This window comes from Squalius cephalus, assembly GCF_949319135.1.
Source record: "Squalius cephalus genome assembly, chromosome: 12".
Classification (NCBI taxonomy): domain Eukaryota; kingdom Metazoa; phylum Chordata; class Actinopteri; order Cypriniformes; family Leuciscidae; genus Squalius; species Squalius cephalus.
The window spans coordinates 28,454,137-28,470,998 of record NC_137133.1 but is presented as its reverse complement, the minus strand read 5'-3'; the positions used below and the strand labels follow the sequence as shown (position 1 = coordinate 28,470,998).

General features: G+C 39.1%; 1 protein-coding gene across 3 annotated transcripts in view; it reads right to left on the bottom strand.

Annotated features, from left to right (window-relative positions):
* ncoa1 (nuclear receptor coactivator 1) overlaps positions 1-16,862 on the bottom strand; it is a 60,673-nt gene that overhangs the window by 10,079 nt on the left and 33,732 nt on the right. For all 3 annotated transcript variants that reach the window (XM_079888167.1, XM_079888169.1, XM_079888168.1), the window contains 12 exons: positions 9,467-9,573; positions 9,110-9,287; positions 7,993-8,172; positions 7,604-7,702; positions 5,744-5,884; positions 4,945-5,092; positions 3,853-4,834; positions 2,397-2,562; positions 2,121-2,297; positions 1,883-2,003; positions 264-432; positions 1-169 (listed from right to left, as the gene is read on the bottom strand). The exon at positions 1-169 is cut by the window's left edge and continues 134 nt beyond it. In XM_079888167.1, the coding sequence (XP_079744293.1) occupies positions 1-169; positions 264-432; positions 1,883-2,003; positions 2,121-2,297; positions 2,397-2,562; positions 3,853-4,834; positions 4,945-5,092; positions 5,744-5,884; positions 7,604-7,702; positions 7,993-8,172; positions 9,110-9,287; positions 9,467-9,573 (2,637 nt within the window). The remainder of the gene's footprint in view (positions 170-263; positions 433-1,882; positions 2,004-2,120; positions 2,298-2,396; positions 2,563-3,852; positions 4,835-4,944; positions 5,093-5,743; positions 5,885-7,603; positions 7,703-7,992; positions 8,173-9,109; positions 9,288-9,466; positions 9,574-16,862) is intronic.

Sequence of the window (16,862 nt, the reverse complement as noted above, 5' to 3'; positions counted from 1 at the left end):
TCCGCGGGGCCCCGAAACTCATGCCCTGTGCTGTGCCCATCTCAGCAGGGAACTGTGAGGGTGAGGTTGGGAACTGAGAGGGGTAGCTGGGCAGCTTGGGGTCCATGGGTACAGGTGTTGGGGGCTGAGATTGAGGAAAGGTCTGGGTGACGGTTTCGAGGCCTCCACTCTGTAGGCAAGGCGGTAAACCAGTCAACCTTAGACACGTTGTTCTTGTTATGGTAAAAGGGTATGAGAAGAATTTTTTTTCTTATAATACTAACTTGAACAATCTTGTCGATGCCCAGAGCACGGTCCAGCTCGGCGAGCTCGCTCTCGTCAGTCCGGCTCAAGAAAATGACCAACTGCTCCAGCAGGGCCTTCTCATCGTTGCGGCCCTCAGGAGTGGTGGGCGGACACAGCATCTCATCCAGTGGACACGGAACGCACTGCCTGCGTAGTGCAGAGAACAAACAAGATGGTCTACGACTCTGATCAAGAGTGGAAGGAAAGCAGCTGACACTTCTATGTCATCTTTGCAGGGTTAACTGATCTGGCAGGTAAACAGAATTTTGGTGAAAGTGCACATTTTCTTCCCTGTGACTAAAGGACTAGAGTATTATAGTAGTAATTGTAACTAAATATAAATATTTCTATTGATTCTTAAGTTTTTAAAAAAGCAACTATTACACATTGACATTAATCAGAGATAATTTACTAGAATGTTCTTAACACAAATGTGCCAATTCACCTTATTCACTGCTTATTTGATCAAAATGATCAAAATTAAGTTCATATCACTCAACCCCTAAATAAACTTAGGCTTTTATTCACATATAAACATTCATCAACTCGCAAATTAGTTGTGGTAAACAATGAGGTTCATTCTCGTGTTGTGCAGCACGTTTGAGCTTCAGCACGTTTGGTTGAGCTTCTGTTTATTTTCGCTGATCAATGTTTATATGTGAAATTCAATCTGTTTATCATATATAACGATCAAGTCTCTTCAGAAAATTTGGACTAAACCGCTCTATTCATATGGATTAGTTTTATGATCTCTTTATGAACTTTTTGTCCAAGTGTCAGCTGCGTCAACGGAAAGACAGAAATCTCTCAGATTTCATCCAAAAGATTTTAATTTGTGTTCCGAAGATGAACGAGAGCCTTACGGGTTTGGAATGGGTGAGTAATTAATAACAGAATTATTTTTATTTTAAGGTGAACCTTTAAATTATTACAATTAAAATGAAAACTGAAAATATGAAAATAAAAGCTAATTTAAAATATTAATAAATACTTCAATATTTTATTTTTTAACTAAAATATGATTTCAGTTAAATGTGCTGATATTTCCTGGTGACAAAACCATGATAAACAGTACCAACTCCATCACCCAAATATTTGAAGTAACCGTGGGATTTTTAGATAATTTGCCTTATTTTACATAGAAATTTTATATTAGTTAGCAGCACCAATGAAAAACAGCTACTGTATACACGTGTGATTAAATACAACAGTATATGCTTATTTTGTCAACACTAAGTTTCAACTCATTCTTACTCACAGATAAATGTTAAAATTAGAAAATATTTATTTTCAATATTTTACACAAGAATGCACATTATTTTTGTATCTGACAGCAAAAATGAAAAATGGACAGAAGTAGGTTGCAATAAAATAGAAATGAATAATAATTTATTATAATATACTATATCAATTATCTTTTTTTCCAGTTCTGTAGCCAGATTATTATCAATAATCATTGTACCTCACACACTGAAGAAGGCCTGAGAGCCGAAACATTTGTATTTTTCTTCCATGTGTAAAAAATAAAATAACTAAATTTGTGAAATTTGTGTGCAAATCACTATTGAATTCAATAATCACATCCATAAACACTCACTCTTGAGGAGAGGATAGAGGGGCTTGTGTCTGGCTGTCCAAGCTGCTATCGAAGGTCATTGGTTCAACCAGGGTCAAGGGTTGGAACTGCTGAGAATCAGGAAGCTCCAGCTTGGCCAGACCTGAATAAAAAAAAAAAAATATGATAACATTTTGTTAAAAGTCTTAGTTCTTCCCATGGTCTGCTATTCAAATTCTTTCTATTTTAGAAGTTTGTTTTGGCGCATTAAATTTTGTACCTGTGGTAGTGTTGAAAGAGTTGAGGCTGGTTGGACTGGCAAAGGGGCTGCTGCTCTCCTTTGAGGGCTGGAAAGGGTCTGTCTGCCCAAGATCCTGGACCTGACCCTGGTTTGGTGTAGAGGGGTCACAGAACTCAAAAGAGGACTGATTCGAGAGGTTTGATCCATCAGGGAATGCTACAGAGAGAAGTGGAGGAGGAGAAAAGCAGTTATTAAGGACTTAAGATAAATGAAAAATTCTGAATTTTATAATTACTCCGGTGGGGCGGGCCTCACCTTGGCTTGATGTTCCTAGTGACTCTCTCTTCACATTCACCCCGATGGAAAGGTTGTCGTCACTGGGCTGGACGAGCACTGGCTCCTCTATAGATTTACCTCCCACAGAGCTTCTCAGAGTGGGCAAGAGCTGGTTCAAAGTGTCCAGATCGGTACTGGGAAACTGCTACTCATGTAAACACACACAGCGGTGGAGTGGAAATGAGTGCAAAGGTCATCGACATCAAAAGGCACACCAGAGCACAAGAAAGATAAAGTCCAAACGTGACCGCCTCAAAACAACACACGGGTTTGACAGTTTAAGAACACAGTAACTGAGGGAACCCAGCAAGAATAAGGCTTACAAAATGCATCACTAATATATTCAGTAGGACACTGAAGGGGAGTTCATGGTGACAGAGGTTTGAAGCTGCAAATTCTTTTCATAAGAAACAGCCGTTTCCTGTGCCAGGGATGATGGGATAAGGGCACATCCAGCAACAAGACAAAGTTGCAAAGAGTTAACTTTGTGCAAATGAGAAGACAACATGATTCTTTTGTCAAAAACTAACACAAAAAAATTAATTCATTAAATATTCCATCATGACATTTTCATTTATTTTAGTCAATTTTACTCTGGCTAAAATGGAATCTTATTTGAGCTGATGAAAATATTCTGAATTTTTGGTGACATGAATGTGCAAAATTAAACCAAATATTCAAACATTTCAAATATTTAAACATTGTCAACAACATTCAACAAAAACATGTGAAATCTGACCTTGTTGTGAAACCCTGAGCCTCAGAAATAATTATGAGTACACATTAACTGTAATAAAATGATTTAAGCTTTCTTCAATATTTTTTAATTAAAATGTTTTATGTATTGTGATGATGTGCATTTTTCACGAAACAAAAAAATAAATTTGGCAAAATAAATTTCCATCAGCCAAACATCCCATTTGTGATCAGTAATTTAAAAGATATGCGCAGGAGTAAACGTACAACTACTTAAATGTTTGCAGTCAAATAGATTTCAAACAGAAAAAATAAATTATTACTTTTAAGTAGCAAGGCTCCATTAAATTGATCAAAAGTGACAGTAAAGATATTTATAATGTTACTAAAGTAAATAAATGCTGTTCTTTTAAACTCTGTTCATCAAAGAATCCTAATTTTTTAAAATGTTTTTCAAGATTAATAATAATAATAATAAATTATTATTAAATATTATTTAAGCACCAAATCAGCATATTATATTGATTTCTGAATGATCACATGACACGTGATATTATTTCACAAACATAATAAAAAATCTTACTGACACAAAACCTTTAAACGATACTGCAAACATAACTTGAGTTGTGAAGTTTACCAATAATGTTAAGGCTTTAGTCTTTGTGGCATAGTAACATGTAGATGTACTTAGATATTCTTTCATTAAGTACAAATATGGAATAAATCAGGAAGTAAATACCGGACTGGGCTTGTCACTGGATTGAGGTGAGCAAGCGATCGCAGACACGTTGGTGGCTGCAGCAGCGGCACAGGGTACGTTCTCTCTGCTCCCTTTCTTCTCGGCCTTCACCTTGACCGTTTGGAGGCTGAGAGCGGCCGGAGGAGGCAAGTCCTCCAGGTCCTTTTCATCCGTATCCAGCAGGAAACGTAGCAGCTGGTGGTCCTGGGGCTCCTTCCCGAGCCCCCGTGCTACCAAGGCCGCATTGGGACTGGTTGGAGGCTCCTTCTTAATGTCAAGCTCCTTGCCTGCATCTGCAGGGCTGTTGTCTTGGAGCAGGCCGTGCAGAATCTTATGGCGCTCGGTCAGGCTGCGGTGAGAGCCCGGGCATTGGGACACGGGTGAGGGACGGGGTTGAGAGTCGTGTTCGGAGGCACCCGCATCGGGGTTGCCGTCCAAGAGCTGGTTGAGTTTGGGGTTGCCTACCGTCTTCGGCTCATCGGTGGATGCTTCCGGCGGTTTGGCCGGTGGCTGACGTGCCGGGGAGCTGCTGGGGGTTGGAGTCTGTCTGGGAGGCAGGGGAGAGGGGAGAGAGAAACCGACACCATCGCCGCTAGATTGCTGCCTGGTCAGTCCGCCAGCGGGTGAGTGAATGCCGGGCGTCGAGGGGGAAAAAGGATGGCCGGGCACACGTGGGCTGCTGGCCAGGCCCGGGCTGCCCCGTGGAGGTCGGGGCGACATGAATGAGGTAGAGGTGGATGTGAGCGGGCTGCCTAGTGGAGAGGGGCTGCTGACCTGCTGGGAGGGCCCAACACGGCTGGGCGTCAGGTAGCCTGGTGGAGTGGGTGTGGGGGGTCCAGGAGTGGCACAAGTGCCGTTGCTGTTGTTGAGATGGAGGCTGAGGTCACTGGAGGGCTGCAGGGCAGGTGAACGGGAGGGCGGGGCAGCAGGAGATGGAAGGCTGGGGGTAGTGTTTTCCTGAGAGCTAGCAGTGTTGTGTTCCCTAAAACACACATTCAAATTAAAAAATTATGTGAGATCCAATAGTCGTTGTGTGTTGTGCTTATATAAATTAAAGGGACATTGTCTGTGTTGGTTACTGTGAGAGCATACCTGTCTATAGTGTGAATGCCCATGATGAAGGGCTGTACATCTGGGTTTTGGGGGCAGCAGAATTTGCAGCGCGTCTGCGCACTGAGGGACGTCCCGTCACTGAGTGTGAAATGGTAGAGAGGACTGATGGCCGTGCCGTGGGTCATCACTGTCAACACATACATAGATTAAATCCGTCACAGTTTCTACAAAAATATTAACATTTTTAACATAATATCTACATTTTTAAATTTTGTAAATTGTTAATATTCCACTATATTAGACTATACTACTGATTACTGATTATTTTGATCAAATAAATGCAGCCTGCATTATCCTGGTGAGGATAAGAGACTTTAACAAACATAAAAAAATAGACTCCAAACTTATGAATATTTATGTATACCCTATATTCATACATCTTTTTTTCTTTTAATAAACTTCTTTTTGCACTTTGATTGGAGGAAAGCATTAGGCATCAATCAAAGTAACACGTTTCAATAAAAATATTGAATTTTCAATGAAATAAAGAAAATAAAACAGTTTTTTTCTGGCAAATAAAAACTAGCTCCTCAACTATATGAAAAAATAATCCACAGATTGATCAGTTATCAAAATAATAGTTAGTAGCAGCCATACTGTAAAAAGTAAATGAGATCAAAGGTTATTAAGCTTAGCTATGAGTAAAAATGCTCGTGTAAATCGTCAAATACATCATAAAAAGTGGTTCCCTAGGTAAAGAAAGACAAGGTCTAATCATCGGTGCTTTAAAATGTCAAGTACTACTCAAAATGGCTAGAACGGAGGTGAACGTGCTCACCCTCATGAAGCAGCTTCTTGGCATGGGAGGGCTCGTTGCCCTGAGGCTGGAAGAAAGCATAGATGCACTTCCTGACCAGATCCTCCCAACCTGGTCGGCCTGTGGCCCTCAGAGCACTCGTCTCAATAGAGATGATTTTCCCTGCAAGTACGCGCACACACACACACACACACACACAGAAAGAGAGAAAGATCATTAGATTTTGTCAACAGGACTAGAAGTTCAAGAGGAAGCTTTTCACATTGCAGTTTTAACAACAAACAGTTTTGCGCTTCCTTGTGCAAGAATAGAAAAAGCACATATTTTCAGTTTCAGTCTGCATGTTTGTTATTCTTCTCCAGCATGTTTCTTTTTCTTCTCCTGAACTAAACTAAGCAAGACTTTTGAGGAACAAAGCCACATCTGTATTTACATAGGAATGACAATCACAGGAAACAATGTACGAGCTCAATGTACCTGTCACATTTTTTTGTCACCATGTTTGAAAAAAACAAAATAAATAAATAGAGCGTATTAAAATGGAAGGTGACGTCTGGAGATGCGTTTTAAAGGGGTCTTATGGTGCTTTTTAATGTTTTCCTTTTCCTGTAGTGTGTAATGTATCTGTTTGTGCATTTATACGATCTGATCCATTTATTCTATCTATCTAATAGAGGATAGAATAAACCGGACCTGCCTAAAACGCCTCGATTGAAGTCAAGATATTACATCAGCTGGCCAATCAGAGCACTGTGAGCTTTTCGGAAGGAGGAGCTTTTTATAAATTAGCATGTTTCAGACAGACAGGGGATAGAGGGGCTACAACAAAGTACAGTATGTGAAAAATGAGCTTTTTGAACATTAAAGCATGTTTTATTAATCCCAAAAATCAAAATAATGACCTTTTAAAATAGCATCATATGACCCCTTTAAAAGTGTTTTTAATCAAAATCATTATTTCAAAAACAAGATGTCAGTGGCTATGTCGAAATTGCCCCCTGTACCCTCATTCACTATTCCCTAATTTCCTCCACTAATATAGTCCACTTGAAGGAGTGAATGAAAAGGAGTGAAATCAGACACTAAATGTGCCTGAAGGGCAGTGGCTTTTGCATATAGTTTGTGCTTGCCGTTTAATAATCATTTGAAACTTTTGAAACACACCTCCAGTTGTAATAAAAAGATTTATATTGAGCTCTGTAATGGAAACTAGCATGTATAAACCTTAATTGAACAATTTAATAATCAATTAAAAAGGAATTTATACCTGTATGATATTATGCTGTAGTCACATGGGACCAGCAGTTTGGAAAATGGATTGATGGATGGATGATTGAGCTGCGTCTTTCGGTGAGATGGTGTCACAGTGCATTATGGGTATTCTCTAGCCGTTGAGCGTACAACGGTTATATACTCGTTATTGCGGATTCATTATGGGATTGAATGAGTGCACTAGATGGTATTGGACACCACTACAAACAGCTGTCCCTTCAAATAGTGCCCTATTTAAGGGTATAAGGGCGATTTCGTACACAGCCAGTGAGACATACAGCAAAAGCATGAGCTGGCCAAAAGAATCCATCTAATATGGTTGCATACAAAAACAATGAGGATTTTGCCCTCCTGTGTGAATATTTGTGTCCATATTTGTTATCAGAAACCTTACTAGCATCTCTCGCTAACTACAGTATTTATTTTTATTCATTAATTTTATTTCGACAACAGCTTTTTCAACTACTGTTTTCTGCTTTGCAATAGTTGTTTTATTTTTGATTTGCTAAAATTTGTAAAATCAACAGTTTAGTCTTTGGTTTAGCTTATGACAATATTTTATGTAAAGTCTAGTACGTGTTTGTGTGTGTGTGTATAATGAAACACTACCTGTAGGGTCCTGCTTGGTGATGAAGGACTCCGTACTGACAGGGATCTGAGGTGGACGGGGCATTCGACATGCTATACATATCAAACAGCTCTGCAGGTCTGTGGACAACAGAGACATCATGGTCTGAACAAAGTGACCCCCCTCAGCTATATGCAACACATTTTTAAACACATATGTGCATAACATATTTAAACATGATTAAATTAGAAAAATGCTAAATAGAAGCATTTTTATTAGTGGACTCAGACTTTTGCACCCCATAATAAAAAAAACAACAACCTGATTTCAGATTTGAACACTGGCACGTCAATGACAGCTTCATCAGACTCCCTGCACTAAGCTAAATATTTATATGGGTATGACTTTATGAGTGTGTGTGTGGTCTCACCCTCGCCCTCCTCCTGCACCGCTCTGGGCTGAGAGACCGTGAAGCACTGCATGAGCTCATACTGTTGTCGGGCCTCCTGGTTCTCTGTGTCCACCTCATCTGGAGGCCTTTTCAGCAACCTGCAGTTAAACGTGTGGCAGTTCCTCCGGCCTTGCTCTTGAGGCCATGGCACACCGTTTACTGAAAACACACACACACAGATGTGCAGGGTAAGTGAAGTGCGAGATAAAGACCACCAGTGGAGTGTAACGGAGTTCTGAAGTGAACGAGGTTGACCTCAAACGTTTGTGATAGTATTTAGAGTGAATGATTAACACAGAGCTCTAACTGCCTTTTGTTTTTTCCCCACAAACTGTTTTATTTTATTTTTTTCAACAACCGGCAAAAAACAGCTTGTACATATAGTTAAATCCAAATGTACCCCCAACATCTTCCATATCCAAAAGTTTGTAACTGCCAGCCAGCATGGATAGGTTCTTGGGACTCCAGAAACACCAGCGGCTTCAAATACCTGTATGTGACCGAGTTCTTCTGTGGCTAAATCACTCACAAATCTTTTGATAGTTCAATCTCTATTCAGTTTTCGCAAAGCTTTTACAAGACATTTGCACCATTTCATGTGTTTCATCTTCAGAAAGATCTTTCTTCATCCCCGTATTGCGTGAGAACTGTGACTTGCTTAATAATGCCGAACAACCTCTTAAAGCAGGTTTTCCATTAACCCAAAAAGACCTGGCAAACTATTTAACAAACCTGTCTGAGATTGATACCAGTTACCTAAAAATATATGATATATATAAAAATATATATATAAAACAAACAAACTCTTTCTTTGAAAAACTAAAGTCTCAATCTTTATTTTACTGAAATCCTACTTTTATTTTTGTATACATCATGAACAAATCAATTCATAGCCTCAGGCAAATGGTCCTGTGCATGTTCAAGAGAGTCTGGAGCTCAAGCTTTCTGTCGCATGATAACGTTTGGGCAGTGGCAAAATCAGCCGTTGTAAGCTTCTTTTTACACCTATGCGAAGAACAAAAAAGAACTTCTCCATGATTGGGGCCTTTATCTATCATTCTGCTCTTACTGTTTCCGTCCTCACCGAGAGACTCACCAAGGCTTTTGGGTAGCAGGTTGCGCACAAACTCGTTGTGATCTCCCACATGAAGGATGCTATAGACGCTGGAGGTCATCAGCTCTTCCTGACTATAACCCAGATAACTGGTGACATTTTCAGACACAAACACAATGCGTCCCTCGCGGTTCGCAACGAAAAAGAAGCCATCCAGGGCCTGGTGGAGCGGGCAGAGAATAGAGATAGAGGAAACAAATAAGATGTATGTTGCACTAAAGTGCCATATTCCCAACCATAGGAAATGGGCCAGGCTTATATGACAACAAATACAGGTCTACGGCAATACTCAGACATCAGTCTTTTCTACAGATAGACAGTCGGAAAAGTTCAACATACCTCCAAAAGGAGTGGCCCAAGGGCTTCCTTCTCCACCATGCCCTGACTGCTGGACGATATGTCACTCTTTTGCACCTCATCATCTGGAGACATCAGAGCTGCTTTCTCTGTGGGCACACAAAGAAATTTCAAATCAAAATTTGAGAGCATGAATATACATTACCATTCAAGAGTTTCTTGTTTTTGAAAGAAATACGCAAACACTTTTATTCAGTTAGGATGCAGTAAATTAATCAAAAGTTGCAGTAAAGACATTTATAATTTTACAACCAAAAATTCATCATGGTCTCTACCATGAAATGCACATTCACACAGTTTTGTGGCCTCGAATTTTGGTTCCTGGAGAAAGGACAGCAGGTTTTAGTTTGTGGTGTACATAATCAATCCACACCCTCCAAACAAATCTTAAGCATCCCTATCTGTCAGAGCTTTTTTTTGTGTTAGCGCCTTTTATTCACACACAAAGAAACGTGCATCATTTCACTATTGTCCTCCTTCCTCTCCTGGACTGGGTGGATGAAAGCCACGCAGCGGAAGCTTCTCTTAGACTAATGTGAGTATGTGATACTTTTGGAGGGGAGCCAGCAGCAGTAAGTGCAGAGAGCACTCTTGAGAAACGCTTGAGACCAAAGAGTCACAATTCGGTCACTCCCATCCCAGTTAGACTCAAAGAGCTGATAGAAAGTGTCAATAATTATTCTACTGCCAAACTACTTAACCTTCTTTCTCCTCTCGAGATCAAAGCGTCTGAAGGACCGTTTGAGAACTCGACTCGGTCCAGCAGCTGGAGAGAAGAGAGGACGAGACTGTTTGTTTTGGGTTGCATTCTAAGTGAAGATTTCTTGAAGGAAAGGCTAAATTTAGATCAGAGCTTGAGCGCCGTATTTACATACATAATAGCAATGTAGCTCTCGCCGAGGAACTTCAGCAGAGCGCTCAACTCAGACATCAATCTGGTTTGTTTCGATCTGAACTCTGCAACGCAAGAGTTTAAAACGAAGTCAGTATGGTGGAAGAGGAACAGGCGTTTTGGGTTGTTAGACAAAAGTTTGGCCAATACATTGCGACTGAGAAGTGATGTACTATAATCTGGTGATTGTCGACATGGTGTGAATTGGCCTTAAAATGAATGATACACAAATCTTTCGGGTTTTTAAGAAGAGGTGTGCTACTGATTTTCTAAGCAATCAGACTTCTCATATGGTGGACAATAAAACACAATTGAAAAAAATCCTACAGTTACATTAGTAAAATTTTAGTGAAATGATCATTTGTTAATTGCCAATAGTTTAAAGATTGAAGACATTGAAGTCTCTTTCGAACCAAGCAGTTTCCTGTTGGTTTAAATGGCAAACCCTGTCGCAAAATTGGCACGGATTCCTATTGAAACTACTCTGTCTGTGAAAATACGGAGAACGGCAGTAAATGTGATTGCACCTTTACATTGAGGGACGGATCCGAGCCATATCTAAAAACCTGAAGAAGACAGAAACTTAGAGTAGTGCTCTTTTGGCCTGGATCAATGAGCGACCACCTAGAACACCCTAGCAGGCACATGCCACATATCAACATGCTAAAAAACACTGAAAACACCTTAGCAACTACATATCAATAATCGACAACCACCTAGGGGTGGGAGATATTGACAAAAATGAATATCTCAATATTTTTTTCCAGTATCTCGATATCGATATTCAGACGATATTTTTGCCATCCTTCAAAGAAATGTGTGCAAACTGGCAAAGAAGGTCCAGTTGGTCTTTTGACTTGCTGCATTTGACCTATTATTGTAGGCTATAGAAAAAACAATAAAGGAGCTAACTAAACAGAATCTGAGGTAGCCCCTACTTTTTCCACTTACAAAAAAACAAAAAAACAAACAAAAAAAACCCAGAACTAGGCACCTCTTGCAACAGTGATTATTAAATCAAACAATATTGTTGATGATAAATTCAAAGTAAAAATATTTCTTTTCAAAACGCTATAAATCCATTCATTTTCCCCCCAAAACGCTATAAATCCATCCATTTTTTTTCCCCAAAAATTGATGATTTGTCTTTTTAAAAAAGTATTTTGTCTTTTATTTTTCGTGTTCGCATTTATGAGGAAAAAACAATATTACGTGACAGTTCTCCATTATGGACGCGAGTGCTCTGAAAGCGGCACTAAAAGACTTTCAAACTTTCACAGAGACCTCAAAACAGAAAGCACAAAGCCTTTCTTTAAAACGAATTTCGTTTTGTACTAATTGTATCTTAATTTTCATATTTTTTTCATTAACAAATTTCCTGGATTTAATACATAAAAAGTAAATATAGGCTAGCAATCACAACATAAGGTGCTTGAACTGGAGATTATATCATCATGAACCGGACCGTAGCCTACTCGCCTCACAGGCCTAAAAAATGTGAAATATATTTACAGAAAGCTGGTTCTAAACAAAACCATCCAAAACAAAAAACTATGTAGCCTAATAAATGTGCATTTCTCCGGTGCGTTCACTAGCCTACTGCGAAGATCGCGAGTCAATAGCCTATCGTCAACTTCATCTTTGCAGCCGACACAGAAGTTAATAAACAATTAAAATGACTTATTGCAATATTTTACATATTCATAATCATTACTTTTGCTGGATCTTTGAGGCAGCTTTTTAGGTTTATGGCGTTTTGGAAAAGAGCTCTTCACGTACAAACACCGTTTCACCAAGGCACAGCGGCCCTTCAGTACATAAGAAAAAAAGAGAAAAAGCACGGACTTACTAATTACGAAACTTTGATGTGGTTGAACAGGTGAAACAGTCACAAATTCCTCTGCAACTCAAACCTTCTCAATACGAGTTATGAAGGAAGAAAACAGCATTAGCCTACAGTTTTCAGCGCGTCCTCTGATTGTTGTGTTGTGACTGAAAAAGTGCGCAGGAGCACATGCGCAAAACGTTTGTAAAATGTCCTTTTGTAAAATGACATATGATAAAATAAAAATAATTCATATATCATTTTACAAAACGGTTTTGCGCATGTTCTTCTGTGCGCACTATTTCGAATTTACCTATGCGTTTTTGACGACACGGGACCATGGGCTGGGCCACTCGGAGGTTGCTTCCGGGAATAGTAGGCTACTGCCCTACAGTATTAAAGATCGCTACATATAATTGTTTAGAAGGTTATAGTGTGCGTTATTTGTTTTCTCTTTAACTTCTTTCAGCTCTTTTCATGTTTGGGGGGTCGGATTGTACAAATTATGAAATATTCGATATCCCAATTTTGCATATCGTCCAGACAACAATTTGGATATTATCGTCTAAGATATATCGCCCACCTCTACAACCACCTACAACACCTTAAGATCATGACACCATTTATAATCTAGTCGAGTACCGCAATTCCATCTCAAACAATTCTGGATCAATTACAACAAAACATTTTTTAGAGTTGAGATGCATTTAACAGCCAAGCACAAAAAAGGCTTAAGTTTTATTTTGCACCATCTCACAATTGTGAAGGATCGAGAATCATTCTAGAATCGGATCGTGACTTCCTGAATTGACACAGATAAAAGTAAGTTGTGTAAAGATTCTCCTCCTTCTAAATACATCCTGTCAATTTAAATAAGAATGGCAAAGTGAACCAATTTCATCATGCACAGACCTTAAAATTAGCTGAATGATACTTCAAGTAATTTCAGCCAGGCATTCAACTAAACAGAGAGCAAACAAAGCTAATGGCTGCTGGTTTTCATGACCTTTGCCATGCGAATTGTGCTCTGACTTAATTTCTCAGGTTTCAAATTGAATCGGATTTTGAATTATTATTTTCTTTTTAATTTTTTTTTTAAGTGCATTTGTTGAGGGGCTGGAATGTTAATGAAGTGCGCTGTGCTGTATGAGAGCATGGCTGAAATGTGAAAAATGTCTTTGATGTACCCTTCATCCAACTAAAAGTGACATTTGATCCTAGTGTCCTCATTCATATCATCTGGAAAACACTTCAATAGTGTGGAAACTTTTTCATACCCACACACAGGCAGGATCGATCTGCAGTAGTCTCAAAAAATTTGAAGTCGCAAATATTTCCATGACAGATCAGAAGAATTTACTGATGTAGTTCTGAATTTAAGCTGAATGCGTAGATCCTTGATGATCAGAATAAAAGGTGGGTGGTTGATTAAAATCTTGGTACGAGTATTTTTATGTCATGGTGACAGACTAAATCATGATATACTTATTTTTTTGCTGGAAAATCAATGGAAAAATGGCCTCCAATACACACCCTGCTGCAGCTTTCATCATCCCTTCCACTTAAAGTTTAGGTAAAGTAGTCCAGTCACAAAAATATATTTACCACGGTATAAACAGACACACTTCTACCATTGCGAGGTATCGTATGTCATACCTTCCAGCCCTAAAAGTGTACCAAGAGACCTTCAGGTGACATTCCAGGTAAACATGTTTTTAAAGGTTGATGACTGAACCCATCTGAAAGGTTAAGCTTAAGAGGTGAAAGTGTGTTCTTGTCTGACAACATTAACAACACCCTAAGCCAAGGATAGGAGGGGCGGAAAGTTCCTGTTTCTCTTTCTCGCAGGAAGAGAGGGGAAGCTGAGGTCTACGAGAGGCCCTCTCTTGCACAAGGTCAGGGGACAGGGCAGCATCGCCATTGGCTGTTCTCTCGCACGCCCCTGCGGCCCCCCCTCTCCCTCAGGCTGAGAGCTCTGAATGAAAACAGAGAGGGCCAGCACTCTGGATGACAAACTGTAGAACTAAAGCAAGCTCATGAGTGAGCTGGCCCTATTGAAGGATGACAAGAACAAAAAACCTAGGTTGTTAAAGTGAACCTCATCAGCTTTTAAAATCATATTTTATGCTAAAGCCCAAGTATCGGTTCAAAGAGCAATTAATAATGAATACCAGATGTTACGGCTATGCATTATATAGAATATTCACCAAATAAATAATTGTGTGGGTGATATAAAATTAACCAATATCATGAATATTGAAATAAGGGAGACATTTAAAGGTAAGGCAGGTCATTTTTGGAGAGGCTAGCAATGGCAAGCTAGCTTTGAAAGCATAAGATCCCCTCCCTTCAGAGCGTCTCCAAAGCCACACTTCCTCCAAAACACATGAAGGCTTACAGAAAGGAAAAAACTAAAACGTCATGAGAGATGGCGTTAAACTACCTCATGTCTCAAAGCACACAACATTACAATAATAATAAACATAAACAACTTAGAGCATTGACCTGTATCACCTGACTGCTGCAGATAATTCCGCCGTTGATAGTGTTGCCATTGAAATGCATAAATTCGAGTAACGAGCCGCTCTGAGTATAACGTCACGGGTTTCCAACTCTTACAAATTATGCTAGTTATGGCATGAACGCAGCATAAGCACATTGTTTTGGTTCAGGAGGAACTGTAAAAGGTGCCTGCTGTTTCGGATGCGGTGCTCGGTAACTGAGGTCTGTTTAACTGTGCAGCAGTGCATAGCATAAAACCCGCTGATGACGTGTGATGACTTTCAACTGGCATAACAAAAAATATTTCTGGAACAAATCACCTACCCTGCCTTTAAGAGTCTGTGACAACAGGTTTACAAATGCTTCTCATTGATAAATCTACCTGAAATACATGAAACATGGCATGCTGTAATCATCTGTGCACATAATCTGAGCACAAAACTGTTCGAAATTATGCTAATGTGAAAAAGTGGCGTATTACCCTGCCCTCCCAAAGGTGGTCAAACATCTTTCTTCATTTATAGTCATAGAAACTGATTACACTTCTTGCTTGCAAGCAAAACATCTTCCTAAGATCACCTATGCAACACAATTTAACCCATTTCCCACTGCTTCAAATGATAATAATAATAATGCATTTCCTCCTACAGCGCATATGCGCCAGATATAGCAGAGCGGTTCCAGCAACTATCTGTCAAGTGCCATTTTAAAGGATTATGGTGTATACATTACAGTCCTGCAAAGAAACCAGAGACAGCTTAAAATGTTTGTGCTAGCCAGTGCCTGCCCACCTAATATGCAGACCCCACAACCTTCTGACATTGATTAATTTTTAGATCTTCGGATAAACATCCTCTCGTGACCTCTTTGCATAAATGATATTCACTATTCCAGGGGCTCCTTAGTTTGCCATGCCAACAAAACCCTTTTTTAAGGCCAGCAAATCATGAGATGACATGTTTACCGCTGTCGAAATGAAGAATGACTGGGTGCATGTTCTGAATTACTTCCAAGTGTGAGATAACGGGGTGATTTGGAGCTAGCTGACATGCTTTGTTCCATTTCAATTTACTTTAAAGTTTTCAAGGTGCCTCTCATTGGGAAATACGGTAACAACAACGACAACAACGACAATCCAAATCATTTCTTGAAGCAAAATAGACAATAAAATTAATACTATACTGCTTTAAGGTCAACCATAAATAATCTCCAAACAAATAATACGATCAATGATAAGGAAATGAGCTTGGGTCACAAGGACTTTACTCAACTTAAGGTCTCATCAGTAGTTCTTAGGAAATATTTAACCATTGAGAGGACTTGTCATTAAACAAACCAGACTCTTTCTTTGAGAACTAAGCCAGTTGTGGTAAATTAGTTTGAAACTTGTGTCTATTGATAGGCAGACCAACTAGTCCACCAACTAGACCAACTAGCTTTGAAAATAAAGACAATGATTTATTTTTTATAGTTTGTTATAATTTATTAATAAGAAATTAATTGAAACATAACATGAGTGATGCAATAAAAATAACGCATATTACAATAACTAAATATGTGCTTAAATACACTGTCAATCTATCATTTAGTCCTGTATGACTGCATGCTTTGTGGCATTGATAAATACATATTTCCAGAAAGAATTATTTACATACCAAGTGGACTAATCTTAAGCAACCAGTCTTAAAAAGCTAAAATGCATCACTGCAGATCTGACTTTAAACATAACACAGACATCTAGCTTTGACAAGCGCTAACATCCCCTAATGATTGGTCAACACTAGACTGGCCAAAAATCCCAAATGTCTGGCTTATAGGAAGAGTTAAGCCAAAAATTGTTATCATTTATTCACCCTTGTAATTACAAACCTGTTATTTTCTTTATTCTGTGAATCTTCTATGATTGCTACAAAATTGCCCATGCAAGTTCCTTTGACGATGATAATGATTTTATTTACACTTAATATCCAACAATATCATTGATCTGACTACACTAACACTATTTGATGAGAACTGAATGGAGCTGGACAAGGACATCACTGTTTTCTGAAGAGCTGCTTTATAGCCGAATTGAACTCATTTAATAATTGATGATCTTTACAATGGTATTGAATCAGCACTGAAATGACTTCAGTTGAACAATGACACTATTTTCTTTT